Source organism: Canis lupus, chromosome 2, assembly GCF_048164855.1.
Source record: "Canis lupus baileyi chromosome 2, mCanLup2.hap1, whole genome shotgun sequence".
NCBI lineage: Eukaryota > Metazoa > Chordata > Mammalia > Carnivora > Canidae > Canis > Canis lupus.
In genome coordinates this window covers 15,923,961-15,944,689 of record NC_132839.1, presented here as the reverse complement: position 1 = coordinate 15,944,689, position 20,729 = coordinate 15,923,961, and the positions used below count along the sequence as shown (strand labels likewise).

At 34.8% G+C, this 20,729-nt stretch overlaps 1 protein-coding gene across 3 annotated transcripts in view; it reads left to right on the top strand.

Annotated features, from left to right (window-relative positions):
- SLF1 (SMC5-SMC6 complex localization factor 1) overlaps positions 1–20,729 on the top strand; it is an 84,312-nt gene that overhangs the window by 31,766 nt on the left and 31,817 nt on the right. For all 3 annotated transcript variants that reach the window (XM_072791273.1, XM_072791282.1, XM_072791292.1), the window contains 8 exons: positions 1,653–1,796; positions 3,966–4,112; positions 4,974–5,120; positions 6,833–6,955; positions 8,608–8,661; positions 9,623–9,781; positions 11,356–11,519; positions 20,151–20,282. In XM_072791273.1, coding sequence (XP_072647374.1) covers positions 1,653–1,796; positions 3,966–4,112; positions 4,974–5,120; positions 6,833–6,955; positions 8,608–8,661; positions 9,623–9,781; positions 11,356–11,519; positions 20,151–20,282 — 1,070 coding nt within the window. The remainder of the gene's footprint in view (positions 1–1,652; positions 1,797–3,965; positions 4,113–4,973; positions 5,121–6,832; positions 6,956–8,607; positions 8,662–9,622; positions 9,782–11,355; positions 11,520–20,150; positions 20,283–20,729) is intronic.

Genomic DNA, 20,729 nt, shown 5'->3' with positions numbered 1-20,729 from the left:
AGCCCAGGGCGTGATCCTGGAGACCTGGGATTGAGTCCCACGTCAGGCTCCTTGCATGGAGCCTGCTTCTCCCTCTGCCTGTGTCTCTGCCTCTCTCTCTGTGTCTCTCATGAATAAATAAATAAAATCTTAAAAAAAATAAATAAATGTCACAGGTTATATTTTTTAATTAGTTAATTTATGTAGGGTGTTTGCATAGTACATCTCTAAGTCACAGGTCAATATCTACATCTGCAATGGATAGGTAAGTTAATATATTCAGGATTAGAAAACAATATGTTCTGGGATCCCTGGGTGGCGCAGTGGTTTGGCACCTGCCTTTGGTCCAGGGCGCGATCCTGGAGACCCGGGATTGAATCCCACGTCGGGCTCCCGGCGCATGGAGCCTGCTTCTCCCTCTGCCTACGTCTCTGCCTCTCTCTCTCTCTCTCTCTCTCTCTCTCTCTCTCTCTCTGTGACTATCATAAATAAAAAACAAAACAAAACAAAACAATATGTTCTTACCTAGTTGTTACTGATAATAGCATGCCCTTTTGTGTATTCTGTGTTACTGGAATCTATATGGGATTAACTCATTCTGTATTTTAGACCTTTCTTGATGATCTGGGTTTTTAAGGATTTTATCCTCTCATTGTCAACCAGGTTTAAATTTAAAGCCAGATACTCAATTATATCCCACTTCAAGTTGTCCTTAACAAAAATTGTTTGTACATTCATAGTATTTCTTTGATCTCTGGAATAGGAAGGAAGAAAAGTCTTCATTTTTCTTAGTTTTCAGTTTTACTTTCTTGAGTAGCTGAAGAAAGTCAGGTACTCGCAGGAATTATTCTTTGATTGGAAGATTGCAGCCTGCTAAAAGACCCTCATATCTACATAGGGAACCAAAGATGATACCATAGGCCTTATGTATTTCAGCTTATATCATCATTGTTCCCTAAAAGAACAGTGGTTCTCTGCTGTCTATATAAAGGTAGTGAGTCTCTGAATACCCTTCTTTAAGTACATTGTGGGATACATCATGAACTCCTCTTTACTTCCATCTCTTTATCTTACTGAACTTATAGATTTCTTTGTTTAGGTACATATGCAAGTGTCTTTAACATCATTAGTAGGTGTTTTATAAATTCAGTTTGGATTTCTTGGCAAGAGAAATTTAAATATTTGAGATAGAGATAGGTGAAAATAATTGTTTATTGCTATTCAAGTAAAATAAGAGCTGCGAATTCATCTCTCAAGCCTCTTTTCCTCTATGTGTGTAGAAGACTTGCAGACAAGAAGTTTTATCAGTAAAAAGCTGAAAAATAACCAGAAGTAATCTATAATCTGAAACCTTTTTTTAGTCTGTATTGTACCTTTAACTCTGACAGGAACTGGATAAAATAATTCCATTCATGATTATTCACGAAAAGAACTGATTGTTACTAGACCAGTAGAGCATTTTTTTTTGAGGATACACAGAAATCACTTTATTATTTAGGACCTTTGTTTTGAATTATTTTTCTTGAAAGAATTTACTTCTGTCTAAATAGCTTTTGATTTAGAAGAGGGGATTTTTACCTACTTTTGCAGTTAGGTGAAGTTGCATAACAAAAAGTACATGTTGTTGAAATCATGCTTAATTGATTGTCTGAACCATTTATATATACGTACAGAAAGAAATTCAGAATGATGAAGATTCCCAGAGCAATTCTGTTTGGCATAAACATGGCAATCAGGAAAAAAACAAAGATTTCTGGAAAGATATGGGATTTCTTGAAATGAAAGGTGCCTTAAAAGAGACCATGTGTAGAACCCAGGTAAAACTGTTTATGGGCCAAAAAATGTACATTTCTGGTTCTTACATAATTGAGAGGAAATATATGGAAGAAATGAGACGAATTTTGAAATTAGAGCTAGTATTTGAACCCAGTTCTCTGTTTTATCATCTATGATTTGAGCTTATTCAAGATATTGCCCTATGTCTCTATTTTTGAGACTCTTACTGAAATAATGCATATAGAAACACACAGTTCCTAATATGTAGTGTGTTTTCAACACGAGAATTACTTAAAATTCCCCTGAATGTTTAATATAAATCTGTTTCTTATAAAGAATTCTTCTCTGACAGCAATATGTATGTTCATGATTCCTGATCTAAAGTTTAGTATTTTGCTGCATATAAAACAAAATTTTTTTGAATGACACAAATGAATTCTATTTTGATTTAATAAGAAGAACAAGAAAGACTGAACTTGGAGCAATGAAAAGGAGAATAAGAAAGCATATATGTGGCTCTCATGTAAAACTTACCAAATAGCAACCAAAAAAAGGCTAGAATAGCTAATGTTTAATTATACTGAAATTCCTACTGTGTTTTATACAATAGACTCTTGGAGTGTGTGAGTGGCTCAGTTGGTTAAGCATCTGCCTTCTGCTGAGGTCATGATCCCGGGGCCCTGGTATCGAGCCCCTCATTGGGCTCCCTGCTCAGCAGAGAGCCTGCTTCTCCTCCCTCTGCTGCTTCTCCTGCTTATGCACTCTGTCAAATAAATAAATAAATCTTAACAAATCAGACTCTTTAGTTGATTTACCAAATCATTTGCCTATTATTATTACCCTAAACTAAATTTTTAAAAATTTATTTATTTATGTGTGAGAGAGAGAGGGCACACTAGGTGGGCAGGGACAGAGGGAAAGGGAAACTAGCAGATTCCCTACTTGAGTGGAGCCCCACGAGGAGCTCAGTCTCCCGAACCTAAGATCACGACCAGAACCAAAACCAAGAGTGGTTGCTCAACTGACTGCACCATCTAGGTGCCCCTAAACTAAAATATTGTCAAATGTTAATAGAAAGAAATTAAAAATTCTGCTTATAGTGTACCTGTCAAAAATTTTACAAAGAGAATTTGAAGAACTGTTTGGAACTTGATAAACTCAACAGTGCTTTAAATTATATATGGAGAAATTAGGTAAAACTTTATAATAGATTAAAATATTAATGGAATTTTTTCTGGCCTTTCCAAAGTACAGTTGATATTTATGTGACTTACAAGACTGCTTTCTATGATGAACTACATGTATGTGTAAGTGGTCTTTATATGAGGCTTTTTGAGCTAATTTGAGAAAAATGAATCGTAAGCCACACATATAAGAATTCAGAAAGGAATGTTAAATGATGGAGTTGCTAAAATAAACTTAGGGTTTTTTTTAACATGGAAAAAAAAGAATCAAATAGAGATTACGTGAAAGATGTGGAAATTATGAAAATACATCGATTTATATTGTAGAACAATGAAATTGAAGTAGAAATTTCTGTTTTTTAAAACAAGTTTCATGGTACCAAAAAAGGCTCCTGAACCTAGAGAACTGATGGTCACCAGAGGGGAGGTGGGAGGAGGATAGATGAGATAGGTAAAGGGGATTAAGATCACACTTGGTATGATGAGACTGAGTAATGTATAGAATTATTGAATCACTATACTGTATACCTGTAACTAATAAAAATGAATATATATAACATAATGCATATATAAGTATATAATGAATAAACAATATGGTTTTAATACTCCTTACTCCACTTTTTATTATACCTATATGTTCTGTAAAATGATATTTTGAGGTGTTTTTATTTGATGTACCTAACACGGCAAGACTCTTATTTGATCTACAATCTAAAATTATTTTTAGAAATATTTGGAAAAATAAAATGAAGATAACCAAATTCTGTTAATGAAAGTACCTACATGAAATGTGTATGTGAACATAATATAAACCTTTCTGAACTAAAAATCTACATTTCTCAGCTTCATTTTAGCGTAACTAAGATGTAATACAACTTAAAGGGCTCTTTGCTATATAGTTAATCTTGTATATATGTTTTAGAAAACCTACCTTCCTGAGTGGGTTTTTCTATTGTGACTTGCACTGGTTGTGTTAAGGCTGTGTTTCATCCACAGTCTAACTGAAGTATTCTTACATGTGTGTAGAAAGAAATCCAAAATCACAATGAAGATGTTAATGTTAGTTCTCTTTTGACTGAACATCACAAAAAAGAAAAACTCAGAGATTCCAGGAAAGGTTTAAAATTTGTTAAAATGAGAGATGCCTTAAGAAGACACACATGTGGAACTCAGGTAAGACCTAAGTGAAAAATAATTTATATTTTAAAACTTTTCTAAATTTATCAAGTGGAATGATATTCATAAAATTGTTCCTTCTGAATTACATGTTCAAAAATTTATAAGGTGTTCATGCACAGTGTGAAAGAGAATACAAAAGAGTGCTATGTATGCACCAGCTAGGTTAAGAAACAGCATGACCAGTTTAAGATCCCACTGTGTCATTTCCAAACTATCCTCTTTCTCCCTCTTACCCGTGGGTGCCCTCTATCTTGGCATTTGTGTTGTTTTCTTGCATTTCGTTACAGTTTTGCCAGCTATGTACTTATCTCTAGCAATATATTGTTTAAATTTGTTAACAAACTTTTTCTAGTTTGTGGTGTTGATAGTGTTCTGTGACTTGCTTTTTTTCTTTTCTTTTTTTTTTTTCACCAGTATGTATATAATGTTTAATTGATCCATTGAGTTACAGCTGTATCTTAACCATTTTACTTAACTGATATAAGTAAATTTGGGATTCATTTTCTTGGTTTGTGTTTGCTTGGTTTTTGCAGTATGAACGTTGTGCCATGAACATTTTCTTCCTTCACTCTTGGTGCACATGTTCAAGAGTTGCTCTAGCATATATTCTTTGGGGTGGATTTGCTGGGTCATAATAAGGATTGTGCACGTTTAACTGGAATAGGTGATGCCCAGCTGTTTTCCAAAATGTTTTATTAATGTATATCTGCTTTAACAATGAATGAAATTTCCTCTTATATGAAACTATTATTTTTTTAATGTGGTATACTTACGTTGTAAGTCAGACTCTTGAGTTTTATTTGGATTTTGTAACCTGTCATTCATGTTGAGATTTAATTGTCTAAATACTTGTAGAAGGAAATTAAGAAAAAGGATGAAGATATACAAAGGAGCTATACTTTGAGGAAAAAACGCAAAAAAGAAAATGAAAGAGATTCCAGGAAAGACATCGAACATAACAAAATTAGAAGTACCTCAAGAAAGCACGTATACAGAGATCAGGTAAAATTTTATAAACTAAGCTAAACAGGTCATTTTCTTTGGCTTCCATATTATAGACATAATCTTATTTTCATAATTTATGCTTAATGTGTCAAATATAACCTATTTTCAGTTGATCTGTTATATTCATGACTAATGTTATAATTAACTTTGGCTTATAAGGACAGTATTTTTAACATGCATACATGAGGAAATGTGAATTAATAATCAGGATATTCAAGTATCTTATGTTTTGCCTGAATGTCACAAAAAAGAAGAAACAAAGAAGCTAAAATTTCTAAAATGAAAAATACCTTAGGACTACATGTGTATATGATTTGGGTAATGTATTCTAATCTAAATTTTAGTTTTTATCTTGCTCTTTCCTGGTATAATACAGATCATTTTTAATAGCTTGTCTTTTGAATCAAGAGGTCCTTCTTGAGTTAATTATTCTAGAGTATAACTTCATTTTATCTAAACTACAGCATGTTCATATACATATATTCAGAAGGATCTCCAGAAAAAAAAAGATAAAGATAAATAATGAATTGTGTTATATGGGACTATGTCAACAAAGGGGTTGGGGAATACTTCCTTCCCACCAAAGATTGGGAACAGGTTAAAACCTTGGGAACCTCTTTTACCCAGGTAAAACTGCAAATTAAAATGTTTACCTTTTTTTAAAACTTTTTATTTCATTGTGTAATTTAAAAAAAATTTTTTTTTATTGGAGTTCAATTTGCCAACATTTAGCATAACACCCAGTGCTCATCCTGCCAAGTGCCCCCCTCAGTGCCCAGTCACCCCAACCCCCCCGCCCACCTCCCCTTCAACCACCCCTTGTTCATTTCCCAGAGTTAGGTGTCTCTCATGTTTTGTCACCCTCACTGATATTTTCACTCATTTTCTCTCCTTTCCCCTTTATTCCCTTTCACTAATTTTTATATTCCCCGAATGAATGAGACCATATATGTGTCCTTCTCCGATTGACTTATTTCACTCAGCGTAATACCCTCCAGTTCCATCCACATCGAAGCAAATGGTGGGTATTTGTCGTTTCTAATGGCTGAATAATATTCCATTGTATACATAGACCACATCTTCTTTATCCATTCATCTGTCTATGGACACCGAGGCTCCTTCCACAGTTTGGCTATTGTGGACATTGCTGCTATAAATATCAAGGTGCAGGTGTCCTGGCATTTCACTGCATCTGTATCTTTGGGGTAAATCCCCAGCAGGGCAATTGCAGAGTCGTAGGGCTGTTCTATTTTGAACTCTTTGAGGAACCTCCACACAGTTTTCCAGAGTGGCTGCACCAGTTCACATTCCCACCAACAGTGCAAGAGGGTTCCCCCTTCTCCACATCCTCTCCAACAGTTGTTTCCTGTCTTGTTAATTTTCCCATTCTCACTGGTATGAGGTGGTTTTGATTTGTATTTCCCTGATGGAAGGCGATGCAGAGCATTTTCTCATGTGCTTATTGGCCATGTGTATGTCTTCTTTAGTGAAAATTTCTGTTCATATCTTTTGCCCATTTCATGATTGGATTGTTTCTTTGCTGTTGAGTTAAATACATTGTGTAATTTTTATAAAATATGATTGTAAGGATCTTTGTTGTTGACAATGCTGCATGAATGTGTTCTTGTATTCTCTTGTTTTTTTATGGTACTTAACCTTTGTGATAATGTCTTTAATACACTGTCTAAAGTACTTTCACATGTATGCAGAAAGAAATGAAGAATTCTGTTTTTGCTGATCGTGCCAAAGAATCAAAAACCAAGGATGTCGAGACAGATGTGGATATTGCTGAAATAAAAAATGACTTAAGGAAGCACATATACAGAGCTCAGGTAGAGCTTGGCATACTAAAATTTTCTATAGTTTCCTATCCTTCTCTAATAGAACCAAAAAACAATAATAATAGTTATGACTCATTATCTTTAATGTATCTTAACATTTTCTCAGTTTATTAAATTGTTATGAACAGTAATGTATTTGTACATTTAATAAATATGCTGAATTCTCTGCCATTTATAGCTCAGTGAAGCTATGGATAAATTAGATGTTTATAGACCATGATGATCTTTGGGTTCTGAGATCTAGCCCAGTGTCCAGCTCCATGTTCAATGGAGCCTGCTTAAGATTTGTCTCTTTACCTTACCCCCTTTTCTCTCTTTCTCTGTCTTCCTCTCTAAAAAAGAATAAAAAATTAAAAAGTAAAATGCTTGCTAGCCTGATAAAAGAATGAGGCCCTTTTCTGTTTTCCTGGCTCAGCCTTCAGAGTTGGGGGGCGGGGGAGGATCTTCTCGGTGATCTTGCCTGCCCCCAGTGGTAGAGAATTGCTAATGATCTGGGACCATGATCTTTTCTTTCTCCAGTGATAAAGATTTTGTTTTCCTGTTCCCTTACTCAGGGGGTTATGGGTGTTCACTTCTACATTCTAGGTGGACGCCAAAGCTTTATCATTGTTCTAATTTGTGTTTCTTTGGCAGTAGCAAGTTTGAGCATATTTTATACCTTTACTTGCCATTTGTGTCTTTGTCACCTACTTACTTACATTCTTTTTCAGTTTTCGTTAGGTTATTTTATATCATTGTATCTAGAACTCCATATATAATGAGAACAATATCTCTTTTTATGTTGGTTACAAGTATTTCTCCAGTATAATCCTTTAAACAAATATATAATTCCAGGTGTATTAAGATGATACAGGAATGGGCAGCCCTGGTGCCTCAGCGGTTTAGCACCGCCTTCAGCCCAGGGCGTGATCCTGGAGACCCCGGATTGAGTCCCACGTCAGGCTCCCTGCATGGAGCCTGCTTCTCCCTCTGCCTGTGTCTCTGCCTCTCTCTCTCTCTCTCTCTCTCTCTCTCTCTGTGTGTGTCTCTCATGAATAAATAAGTAAAATCTTTTTTAAAAAAATGATATAGGAAGACTACATATGCATATGTTACTATATAGGAAACATGACTACATTTTTTTTCTTCTGTGGACTTTTATACAAAATATTCTCATTTATATTTCTAATTATTAAAATACTAAGGACAGTGGACCTCTTCAGGTCTTCAAAGTGAATATGACTGCATTTTTTAGAAAGAATAGAGAATGTTCACTCATGAGACTGCTATTTTAAATGATAGAAGAAGGGTATCCCTGGGTGGCTCAGGGGTTTGTCTCCTGCCTTCAGCCCAGGGCATGATCCTGGAGTCCCGAGATCGAGTCCCACTTCGGGCTCCTTACAATGGAGCCTGCTTCTCCCTCTGCCTGTGTCTCTGCCTCTCTTTCTCTCTATCTCATGAATAAATGAATAAAATATTTTTTTAAAAATGATGGAAGATACTAGTCTGAGTAAATGTTTATCAGTATCAGATCAATTACAGCTATTAAAGTGCTCCTGAGTCTATTGTGTAAGTTTGCCCACGGTTTTATTTTTTATATACTGAAATGTGTTTTTATATCTAAAAAGATGCTTAATTTTGGTAATATGGTTGCTGTTTTGTAGGCTATCAGATACAGCTGCATTAGAATAGATAAACAACCAGTGTACAACATCGAGGTAAGGGGCTTGGAGTAGGGTGGTGATGGAGTCAAAAAATAAGCTTTGTGTTTTGATGTTTTTAGTTACTTTGATATAAAGGAATATGTTGTCTGTATAACAAAGCTTCCTATCAAATTTGAAATGCACTTTCTCTAATCAGAAATGAAAAAGAAAACTATTCTGTCAAAGCTCCAGAAAAATTATATATGGTAGTGCAAACTGATAAGAATTAAAAACTTGTGCTCATCATGGAGGAGTTATGTACCACGGTTATCACATTCCATGGCTTTCACAATTACTTCTGGATTAAATTTTCAATATAATATTTTAAAAGTATATTATTTCCTTTATATCATTATTCATTTCTTTAGAATTTATTTCATGTAGTCTTTCAGAGTATTTTTGATTCTCCACTAATTCAGTTTAGTTATTTTTACTGTTCAAAACATTTTGACCAAGGGGAATGTATTTCATGAGTTATATTAATGTGCATCCTCAGAGTGATTCTGTGACACTATAGCAGTTGTAACCTTTTGCAAATACTGTGCTTAATAATATCTTAATATATTTAGTATAGTATATCTTAATGGATATAGTTTGCTTTTAAGTTTAAAAGAAAAAAAAAGACTAAAACATAATTTTGCCTCTAAAGAACTATGTGTAGCTATAGATCTCCCTGAAGTTTCCTCATGATCAGCTATACTTTGCAAATGTCTTTCAAAGTTTTCTTTTAGTGATATTTCCCCTTACTATTTAAGGCAACAGAGAATAATAAATCAACTAATAATGTATATTTTGTAGCACCTTATAGTTACAGAACAATAAAGTAAGATAATCTTAACCACGTAACAATCGTGAAGTTGTGAAGACAGGAATTATCTTCATTTTACAGATAAGAAAATTTTAAGTGTCCTTATTCAAGATTTGCTCCCAGAATTTTTTCTTCTTTGAGCCATAGAATCTTTTTTTTTTTTTTTAGGTTAAAAATGCTGAATTTCCCAGGGGTGTATTGAATTTAATTGAAAGTCTCATAGAAGGACAGTTTTTTAAAGAAGCAATTGAAGAACTTTCCTCTTTACAAGCACATTATATCCCTCCTGTATGCCTTCTTCATGCTCTACTAGAGAACATTCTACAGGTGAGAACAGACTTAAGGGTTTATAATTCTTGAGAGAATGTTAAAATGTGAACATTCTCATTTTTTATATATTTACAGCTTATTTTCTCTTTTCAGTATTTTTCCGTCATTTTAATAGAAATATAGTACCCATTTATTACAGTTTATTTCTTTTATTTATTTATTTATGGTATATTTTGTATTTGGAGTTACTATAAAACATTTACTAAAAAATCACACTTTATTAGATAACGGTCATATAGAACTGACCTCACAATGAGAGACAAAATGGACTCTTAATGGAGTTACAGAAATTTTAAGTTAAACAGCAAGGACTGGTTGTCACAAAAGAAAGTGTTGAGTGCTGTAGGGTCATCTCACAAGGGTTATTTTCCTTCGGTGAGTTCATGGAGATCTAGTCTGATCTTGGTTATGTCCCAGAATTCGTCCAAATTGAGGAGGTGAAATTATGCCGATTATATATTATAAGACTTAAAAAAACACAATTACCTGGTACAGGATGTCAGAAAAAGCAGGGCAGTACTGTCGGTGATCTTCCCTGTCATCACCAAGTGAACTATTTTATAAATGCACCAAAGAAATTGAGTCATTCTGCAATCCCTCAGACCCTGGATTAGAGTGGAGAAGTATATTCTACTATTGGGGAGGAGGAAGGTACAGCTTCAGGGCAGTTGATGCAGAAGAAGGTGCAGAGGGGAGAAGAGTCTATCTCCATTGGGTGTTCATTCTGAATAACCCCATCATGAACCTAAGAGATTGCACTTTTGTGAAGGCCTGTTTTCCTGTGTGTATCCAGGTAGGACTGTGGATCTCCCCCCATAAGGATTATAGGACTGGACATCAACTCTCTTTGGTGGGTCCCAGTGAGGACACCTGAGATGCCCATTCCTATTTTTAAACTATTTTCTAGTTACTACTCTGAGTGATTTAATTTATTTTCTTAGAATCTCCAAGATAATTTTATCTTGGGAAAAATTTATCTGAATTTTTTCTGTGGCAGTGAAGTATCTAACATAAAAATCTGGTAAGAGTGATCTAGAAAGCCATTTATACAGTGATAATAATCATTTTTATTCACAGTACACAAAGATAATAAACATATTCCTTAAACTGTGAAAACTAAGAACAGCTTTTCAAAGGTAGCTTTCTAATTATGTTCATCACAGTGCCAATTTGAAGAAATAACAGGTGTAAGCTGTGTCAGACTAATGTTGGTGATAACATGAAGAGCTTCATACCTTTAATTCCTTTCAGATCACATCTGGGAACTCTTTTTCTTTTCTTTTTTTTTTTTTTTTTTTAATCTGGGAACTCTCAATCTCACTATAATCATGAAAAGTAAAATGAACATTTCTTAGTAGTCTCAATAGCTGGGATTACCCAATGTCTTTAGAATGTGCCTTTCTCAGTTGTAGTATTTCACTAGCCAAATATTATAACTTCCAATTGATTTCTTTTGTCCAAACACATATGTTTGGCCAGAAAGGTAGGTCAGAGTTATTATAGTTTTAGACTGAATTAACTGGTGAAAGTGTACTTTTAGTTATAATTATTTATTTATTTTTAAATAATAGGATAACATAGATACATTTTCTGGCCGATACTTTCATATATTGTCAGCTCTCCTTCACCTACATCCTCCTTGGAAGTCTCCAGCCATGTCGCGATATTACCTGGAGCTGTTTCAGTGTCCAACTTGTATGAAAGGAGCATGGTCTCTAATTGAAGTGCTTATCAGGTAAGGAATTTGACATGTGAGGATACTAAATTTTATCTCATAATTGTGCTGTGTTATGTTTTGGATACAAATGAAATAAGTAAATTTTACTTTTGAAAAAAGTGTTTATGTTTGTGTATTATATTTATTGTAAACCTCTTACAAAAGGGCCAAATCCAGGGGCACCTGGGTGGCTCAGTCAGTTAAGCATCTGACTTTCGATTTCGCCTTGGATCATGATCTCAGGGTCATGAGATTGAGCCCCATGTTGGGTGCCATGCTGGGCATGGAGCCATCTTGGGATTCACACTCTCCCTCTCTCTACTTGTGCATTATCTCTCTCTCTCTCTCTCTCTCTCCCCCACCCTCAAAAAAAATAGAATATGAAAATAAAAAAAATTAAAAATGAAAGGACTAAGTCTAGATTGGTCATGTTTGTCATTTAGTTTATTTTGCAAAAAAAATTTTTTTTTAATTAATGAATACATGAAACAGGAAAGCCAAATCATTGTTTTCATTTCTTATTGTTTTTATTTAACAATGTGTGTACATATTATTTTAAAATCTAATTAAAATTTATTGAATATGGTTATCAAATTTTGATAATCAAAGTATAAACACTTGTATACATTATCTCTTCTGGTGTTTTTTGTTACATTTTTTTCAGCTAGAAATCTGAATTTTGAAGCTATTTCCTAGTCATCCCTTTCATGTCTCTGCATGTCATCTTCCTAGATTTTTCCTTTGTCTTGAAAATGTTTCTCTGGAAATCCTTTTATTTCTCTTCTACCAAAATCACAAATTGTTTTTCTTCTCTGATAGCTGCATGTATCTGATTCAGCCTGCTTTTGTCTAGAAAGTACTTTATTTTTATCCAAGTGTTCAGTTTTAAGGCTCCTAGTAGTGAGAGAAAGGATATTTGACTAGCTAGGAAAAGGCTTGAACTCTGCGTATCTCTTTGAGATGATAAAGATTCATTTTCTTTCTTGGTTATGATATATTTGAAGTGAGATAATCATCTGGGTAGCATGCATTTATTCATTCTTTCAACAAATGTTTATTGAGTACTTATTGGGAGCCAGGCACTATGCTACACTCTGGGGATAAAAAGATAAATAAAAAACATTTCCTTCACTTTTGAAGGTGACTGAGATATAAACACAATTTCTAACACAACAACAGTACTAGCCCAGCACTGGTATCGAATGTGAGGATATATGGGGTATGGGGCTGATGTGCTTCCTAATTTCCAAATCTGCTTCTTTTCTTTACTATCATCACCATTATTTAAAAGCCCTCATTGTTTCTTATTAAACTATTGCAATACCTGCTTTATTGCTCTTGATTCTACTTTTTTTCCCTTTATCTTCCAAAGTACCTCAGGATACTCTTTCCAAAATGATGTGTCATTTTCCAGATGACCATTTTCAGTTAACTTACATATCATGTATAAGAGACCCTTGAAACTCCTTAGCAAAACATGTAAGACCTTCCGTGATTTACGTGCTGTGTCTCCTTCCCATCTTCATTATTTTCCCAAAAGGGCCCGGTGACTGAACTCTTTTTCATTTCCTATTTCTTTGCTCTTATATTTTCTCTGCCTAAATATACCTCCATTCTGCACCCCACGAATATTTAGCCAACTCCTAATTAACTTGTAACTTATGCCAGTACAAAAATTTTGCCCTTTCTTTTCAGTTAAGTTTGTCACTCACATCAACTTCTTACTTTCTCAAAAGTGCTCAATTTTTTAAGCTTTTTAAAATTTTGATTAACATACAAGGTTCTATTAGTTTCAGATATAACAATATAAAGATTCAGCAGTTCTTCATAGTACTCATTGTTCATCATGATGAGTGTACGCATTAATTCCCATCATCAATTATTGCCATCCACCCATCTTCCTCCCCTCTGGCAATGACCAGTTTGTTCTGTATATTTAAGAGTTTGGTTTCTTTTATTTGTATCTTTTTTTCTTTGTTAGTTTATATGTGGTATTTGGCTTTCTCTGACTGATTTATTTCACTTAGCATTATACCCTCTAGGTTCATCCATATTGTTGCAAATGGCAAGATTTTATGTTTTTTTATGGCTGAGTAATATTCCTTTATATCTACCACATCTTTATTCATTCATGTCTAAATGCATACTTGGGTTGCTTCCATACCATGGCTATTATAAATAATGCTGCAGTAAACACAGTGCATATATCTTTTCCAGTTAGTGTTTTCATTTCCCTTGGGCAAATGCCCAGTAGCAGACTACTGGATCATAATTTTTAATTTTTAAAATTTTTTGAAGAGCCTCCCTATTTTCCACAGTGGCTGTACCAGCTTGCATTACCACCAGTTGCATGAAGGTTCCTTTTTCTCTGTGTTCTTGCCAAACTTGATTCATGTGTTTCTGATTTTGACCATTCTGTTATATGTGAAATGATAATCTCATTGTAGTTTTGATTTGCATTTCTCTGATGATTAGTGATGTTGAGCATCTTTTCATACATCTTTGGCCATCTGCATGTCCTCTTTGGAGAAATGTCTTTTCATATCATCTGCCCTTTTTTTTTTTTTTTTTTTTTTTTTTAATTTCTTGTTCGGGACGCCTGGGTGGCTCAGCGGTTTGGCGCGTGCCTTTGGTCCAGGGCGTGACCCCGGGGTCCCGGGATCGAGTCCCACATCAGGCTCTCTGCATGGTGCTTGACTCTTCCTCTGCCTGTGTCTTTCCCCCCTCTCTCTCTCTCTCTCTCTCTCTCATGAATAAATAAATAAAATCTAAACAAAATTAAAAAAAAAATTTCTTGTTCATTTGAGAGAGAGCACATTAGAGAAAGCAAGCACAAGTGGGTAACGGGGGGGAGAGGGGGAGCTGAGCAGGGAGCCCCATGTGAGACTCAATCCCAGAACCCGGAGATCATGGCTTGAGCCAAAGGCAGATGCTTAACTGCCTGAGCCACCCAGGCACTCCATTTTCTGCCCATTTTTAGGGGATTATTTGTTTTTTGGGTGGTGTTCCATAAATTCTTGATATACTTGGGCAGCCCTGGTGGCTCAGTGGTTTAGTGCCATCTTCAGCCCAGGGCGTGATCCTGGAGACCTGGGATCAAGTCCCACGTCAGGCTCCCTGCATGGAGCCTGTTTCTCCCTCTGCCTGTGTCTCTGCCTCTCTCTCTGTCTCTCATGAATAAATAAATAAAGTCTTAAAAAAAAAATCTTAATATACTTTGGATATTTACCTCTTATTATATACATCATTTTCATATATCTTCTCCCATTGTTTGTCTTTTCATTTATTTTGATGCAATTCCCATAGTTTAATTTTGTTTTTGTTTTGCTTACCTTAGGAGACATACCTAGAAAAATGTTTCTGCAGCTGATGTTAGAGATTACTGCCTGTGTTTTCTTCTAGGAATTTTATGGTTTCTTCTAGGAATTTTATGGTTTCAGGTCTCACATTTAGCCCATTTTGTTTTTGTGTGTGTGTATGGTGTAAGAAAGTGGTCCTGTTTCATTCTTTTGCATATAGCTGTCCACTTTTCCCAGCACCGTTTGTTGAAGAGATTGTCTTCTCATATATTCTTGCCTTCTTTGCAGTGGATTAAGTGACTTTGTAATTATGGGTTTATTTCTGAGCTTTCTACTCTGTTCCATTGACCTATGTGTCTTTGTATCCATACTATTTTGATTACTACAACTTTGTAATAAACCTTGAAATCTAGTACTGAGATACCTCCAGTGTTTTTTTGTTTTGTTTTGTTTTTTTAAGATTTTACTTATTTAGAGAAAGAGCATGCAAGTGGGGGTGGGGGGTGTAGGGAAGGGGGAGAATCTCAAGCAGCTCTGTGCTGAGCATGGAGCCCAATGCAGGGGTTAATCTCATAACCTGGAGATCATGACCTGACCAAAACCAAGAGCTGGACACTTGACTGACTGGGCCACTAAGGCGTCCTGTGAAACCTCCAGTTTTATTCTTTTTATGCTATGGCTATTTGAGGTCTTCTGTGTTTCTGTATAAATTTCAGCATTATTTTTTTCTAGTTTTAGGAAAACTTTATATTCTCCTAGGGATTGTGTTAAATCTGTAGATTGCTTTGAATAGTATGAATATTTTAACAATACTGGTTCTCCCAATGCATGAGCATGGAATATCTTTCCATTTCTTTGTATCTTCTTCAGTATCTTTCATCAATGTCTTAAAGTTTTTGAAGTACAGGTCTTTCACTTCCTTAGTTAAATGTATTCCTGTAATTTTATTCTTTTTGGTGCATTTTTAAATGGAATTGTTTTCTTAATGTATAGAAATAAAACATCTTTGTATATTGATTTTGTATCCTGGGATTTGACTGAATTCATTCATCAGTTCTAGTAGTTTTTTGGTGTAGTTTTTCTATATATATACACTATCATGTTATCTATAAACAGTGAAAGTTTTACTTCTGCCTCTCAAATTTGGATGCCTTTTAGTTCTTTTTAGCTTGTTTGAGTACATGACTGGGACTTACAGTACTATGTTGTATAAAAGTGGTGAGAGAGGAAGGACATCCTTGTTCTTGATCATAGAGGTAAAGCTGTCCATTTTTTACCATTAAGGACGATGTTAGCTCTGGGTTTTTCATAAATGGCCTTTATTATGTTAAGGTATTCTCCCTCTAAATCTACTTTGTTGAGAGGTTTTTTCATGAATAGATATTGTAATCTGTGAAATGCTTTTTCTGCATCTATTGAAATAATCATGATTTTTATCCTTTCTCTTATTGATGTGATGTATCATGTTGATTGATTTGTGAAAATTGAACCACTCTTGCATCCTGGAAATAAATCCCACTTGATCATGGCGAATTGGTTTGCTCATATTTGGAGAATTTTTGCATCTATATTCATCACTTAATGACCTGTAGTTTTCTTTTTTGTGTATGACGTCTTAATCCAGTTTTGGTATCAAGGTGATGCTGGCCTCACAATGAATTTGGAAACCTTCCTTCCTCTTCTAATTTTTGGAATAGTTTGAGAAGAGGAAGTTTTGAATCCTCTTTAAAAGTTTGGTAGAATTCACTTGGGAAATCATCTGGTCCTGGACTTATTTGTTGGGAGATTTTTTAATACTGCTTCAACTTCACTGCTAGAAATCATTCTGTTCAGATTTTCTAGTTCTTTCTGATTCAGCTTTTGCAAGGTTGTATGTTTTAGGAATTTATCCATTTCTTTTAGGTTGTCCAATTTGTTGGCATATAATTTTTCATACTTCCTTATAATCTGTTTCTGTGCTGTCAATTATTATTTCTTCTCTTTTTCATTTCTGAAATTAAGTCCTCTCTCAATTTTATTTACTTGTTTGTTTATTTATTTATTTATTTATTTTCTCTCAATTTTAACTGAATCTAGCTAAAGGTTTTTCCAGTTTTGTTCATCTTTTCAAAGAACCATCTCCTGGTTTCATTTAACTGTTCTATTGGATTTTTAGTCTCTGTTTGATTTATTTCTTCTCTAATCTTTATTATTTCCTTCCTTCTGCTGGTTTTAGGCTTTGTTCTTTTTCTAGCTCCTTAGGTGTAAGGTTAAGCTGTTTATTTGAGAGCTCTCTTTGAGACTCTATTGCTATAATCTCAGAACAGCTTTTGCTATCTCCCAAAGATTTTGGACCATTGTATTTTCATTTTCATTTGTCTCCATGTATTTTTTTTGTTTCCCCTTTAGTTTTTTGGTTGACGTATTCGTTGTTCAGTAGCATGTTATTTAACCTACATGTATTTGTGTTGTTTCCAGATTTCTTTTTGTGGTTAATTTCTAGATTCCTACTGTGTGGTTGGAAAAGATGCATGATAACACTTCAGTCTTTTTGAATTTGTTGAGACTTGTTCTCTAGCCTTATATGTGATCTCTTCTGCAGAATTTCTATGTACATTTGAGAAGAAGGGATATTTTACCGGTTTTGGATGGAGTGTTCTGAATGTATCTGTTAGATCCATCTGAGCCAATGTGTCATTCAGTGACATTCAGTGACACTATTTCCTTGCTGATTTTCTGTCTCATCTATCCAGTGCTCTAAGTGAGATGTTAAAGTCCCCTATGATTACTGTATTACTCTGAATTTCTTGCTTTATGTCTGTTTAATAGTTGCTTAATGTATTTGGGGGCTCCCATATTGGGTGCATAAATACTTCTAATTGTTAAATATTTTTCTTGGATTATCTCCTTTATGATTATATCTTTTGTCTCTTGTTATATAGTCTTTGTTTTAAAGTCTGTTTTGTCTAAGTTTTACTACCCCAGCTTTCTTTTCACTTCTTTTGTATGATAAATGTTTTTCCATCTCTTCACTTATTTTTTTTTTTAATTTTTATTTATTTATGATAGTCACAGAGAGAGAAATAGAGAGAGGCAGAGACATAGGCAGAGGGAGAAGCAGGCTCCATGCACAGGGAGCCCGATGTGGGATTCGATCCTGGGTCTCCAGGATCGCGCCCTGGGCCAAAGGCAGGCGCCAAACCGCTGCGCCACCCAGGGATCCCTCCATCTCTTCACTTAGATGCTCAGTTTTAAATATCTCTGTCCTTAATGCTTAATATAATATCTGGAATGTAATAAATGCTTAATAAATGTTTGGATGAATTCATTGATGCAACAGGGGGTAGAATTAAAAGTAGACTTTAATACGCAGATTTCATTTCAAAAAAACATGGTTTCACTGGGAGTCAGGTGTTAAGGGAAGTGGTGGGCATATAGATGAGATGGATAATATTAGTCTACTATTAAACATATATCATACATATATATATAATTTTTTTTTCATACATATATTTTTAAGATTTTTTCTATTTGGGAGACAGAGTCTGCACAAGCAGGGAGAAGGGGTAGAGGGAGAAGGAAAAGCAGACTCTCAGCTGAGCAGGGAGCCCCACATGGGGCCAGTCTCAGTACCCTGAGGTCATAACCCGAACCGAAGGCAGTTGCTTAACCAACTGAGCTACCCAGGTGCACTGTTACAATATATATTTAAAAAGAAAAAATGAAAGATAATATGGTATCCATCTCTGGCAGTTTTCGGATAGACTAACTATATAGATGTAGAGAATCTTCTAGGAGAGATTTGAGTATTAAATATTGTTAAATAGGGATCCCTGGGTGGCGCAGCGGTTTGGCGCCTGCCTTTGGCCCAGGGCGCGATCCTGGAGTCCCGGGATCAAATCCCACGTCGGGCTCCCGGTGCATGGAACCTGCTTCTCCCTCTGCCTGTGTCTCTGCCTCTCTCTCTCTCTCTCTCTCTCTATGTGACTATCATAAATAAAAAAAATAAAATAAATTTTAAAAAAATAATAAATAAATAAATATTGTTAAATATAATAGTTATTAAGAACCTTCCTCACCAAACAATGTGGTATTCAAAAAGAAGGTGGGAAAGGTGGAGACAGAGGTAGAAAGTTGCAAGTACATGGTTTATATAATTGATAATAAAGTTGGAAGATTACTATAGTAAGTATTGTTACCTAGAATTTCTTTTTTAGTCCGATTTCTGAGTAATTGTATGTTTTATTTATTTATTTATTTATTTATTTATTTATTTATTTATTTATTTATTTTTTAAGGTTTTATTTATTCATGAGAGACACTGAGAGAGAGAGAGGCAGAGACACAGGCAGAGGGAGAAACAGGCTCCATGCAGGAAGCCTGATGTGGGACTCAATCCCGGGTCTCCAGGATCACACCCTGGGCTGAAGGTGGCGCTAAACCATGAGCCACCTGGGCTGCCCTGTATGTTCTCTATAAAACACACACACACACACACACACACACACACACACACAATTTTGCTCTCCAGCCCAGTAGCCAGTAGCCACATGTAGCCACATTTAAATTTAAGATTAAAAAATTAAAAATTCAAATCCTCAGTTGCAGAGTCCACATTTCACATGTTCAGTAGAACATATCCATTATCACCAAAAGTTCTTTTGGAGGACTGCTATAGTAGATAGAAAGAAAATAAATATTTTTAAACTATTAGAAAACAGCCCTAATTGGGGGGGCCTGGGTGGCTCATTCAGTTAAGCATCCAACTCTTGATTTAGGCTCAGGTCAAGGTCTCTGTCATGAGATAAAGCCCCACATCGGGCTCTGTGCTGGGTGTGGATGGAGCCTGTTTGGAATTCTCTCTCCCTTTCCCTCTGTCCCCACCCCACAGTGCTTGCTCTCCCCCCTCCCCTCTCTCTCACACACACACATACACACACACACACAGCCCTAAATGACTTTCATTTTACTGAATAATAACAAAAACTCTTGCATAAGACGAGGACTGTAAAAAGTATTTATAAAATGAGAGTGTAGGTGGTCATCTGAATTGAAAGCATTTAATGTAATACATAATTTTTTGTTCTTTGTCAGTAAAATAATGAAGAGAGTACCATTAGGTTATTAATCTTTACAATCAGTGAAGAATAGAGAAATTAGATCTGTATTACTAAAAACTAAATGTCCTGAGATATTTGACATGTGTTACTTTTTAAAGGAAGAGAACATATTGATAAAATTTTGTTGATTAACTTTATATTTTGTTGAAGGAAATTTCATTCGGATTCTATACAAAAAAAGAATTACTTTGTCCACAGAGTATTCATTGAATTGCTTGTATGTCACAAATTACTGGCTGTATGTTTTTCAGGTCTTGTCTTTACAATGAAAGTTTTTGCCATCAAATTTCAAAAAATATTATTGGTACGAAGGTGCTCTACCTGACCCTGCTCAAATTCTTCTTTAATTTGGTGGAAAGTGAAGTGCGACATCTGAGCCAAAAGTAAGTTTAATCACAAAGAAAAATTTTTTTATGTTTATATTGTTTTATATACCATTTTTCTAATTCATGTACATACTTTTAAAGAGTCACTTTGTTTTCTAGTTTAGATTGTTTTTAAAACACAGTTGCATGCATAGTTCTTCAGTAGCAGTAATGGTTTTTTTGGTTTTTAGCAGTAAAGTTTTTTATGTTCTTTCTCTTTAGTTCACATATTTGTTTTTCACTAACTTAGACATTTAGATAAGTAGGATTTTGTTCTATTTTTCAGGGCTTATGTTTTTTCTTAATTCTTAAGTAATTGAATCCTTAAGTAAAAGTTCCATCAGGTTTGTTGTTTTTTTCTACTAGGTTTTTAAACATTGAATCTGTAATATCCATGATAAGTTTTGTGTATGCTCTAAAACATAGTTAGATTACTGTTCGTATTTGTTGGTCATTATATTGAAT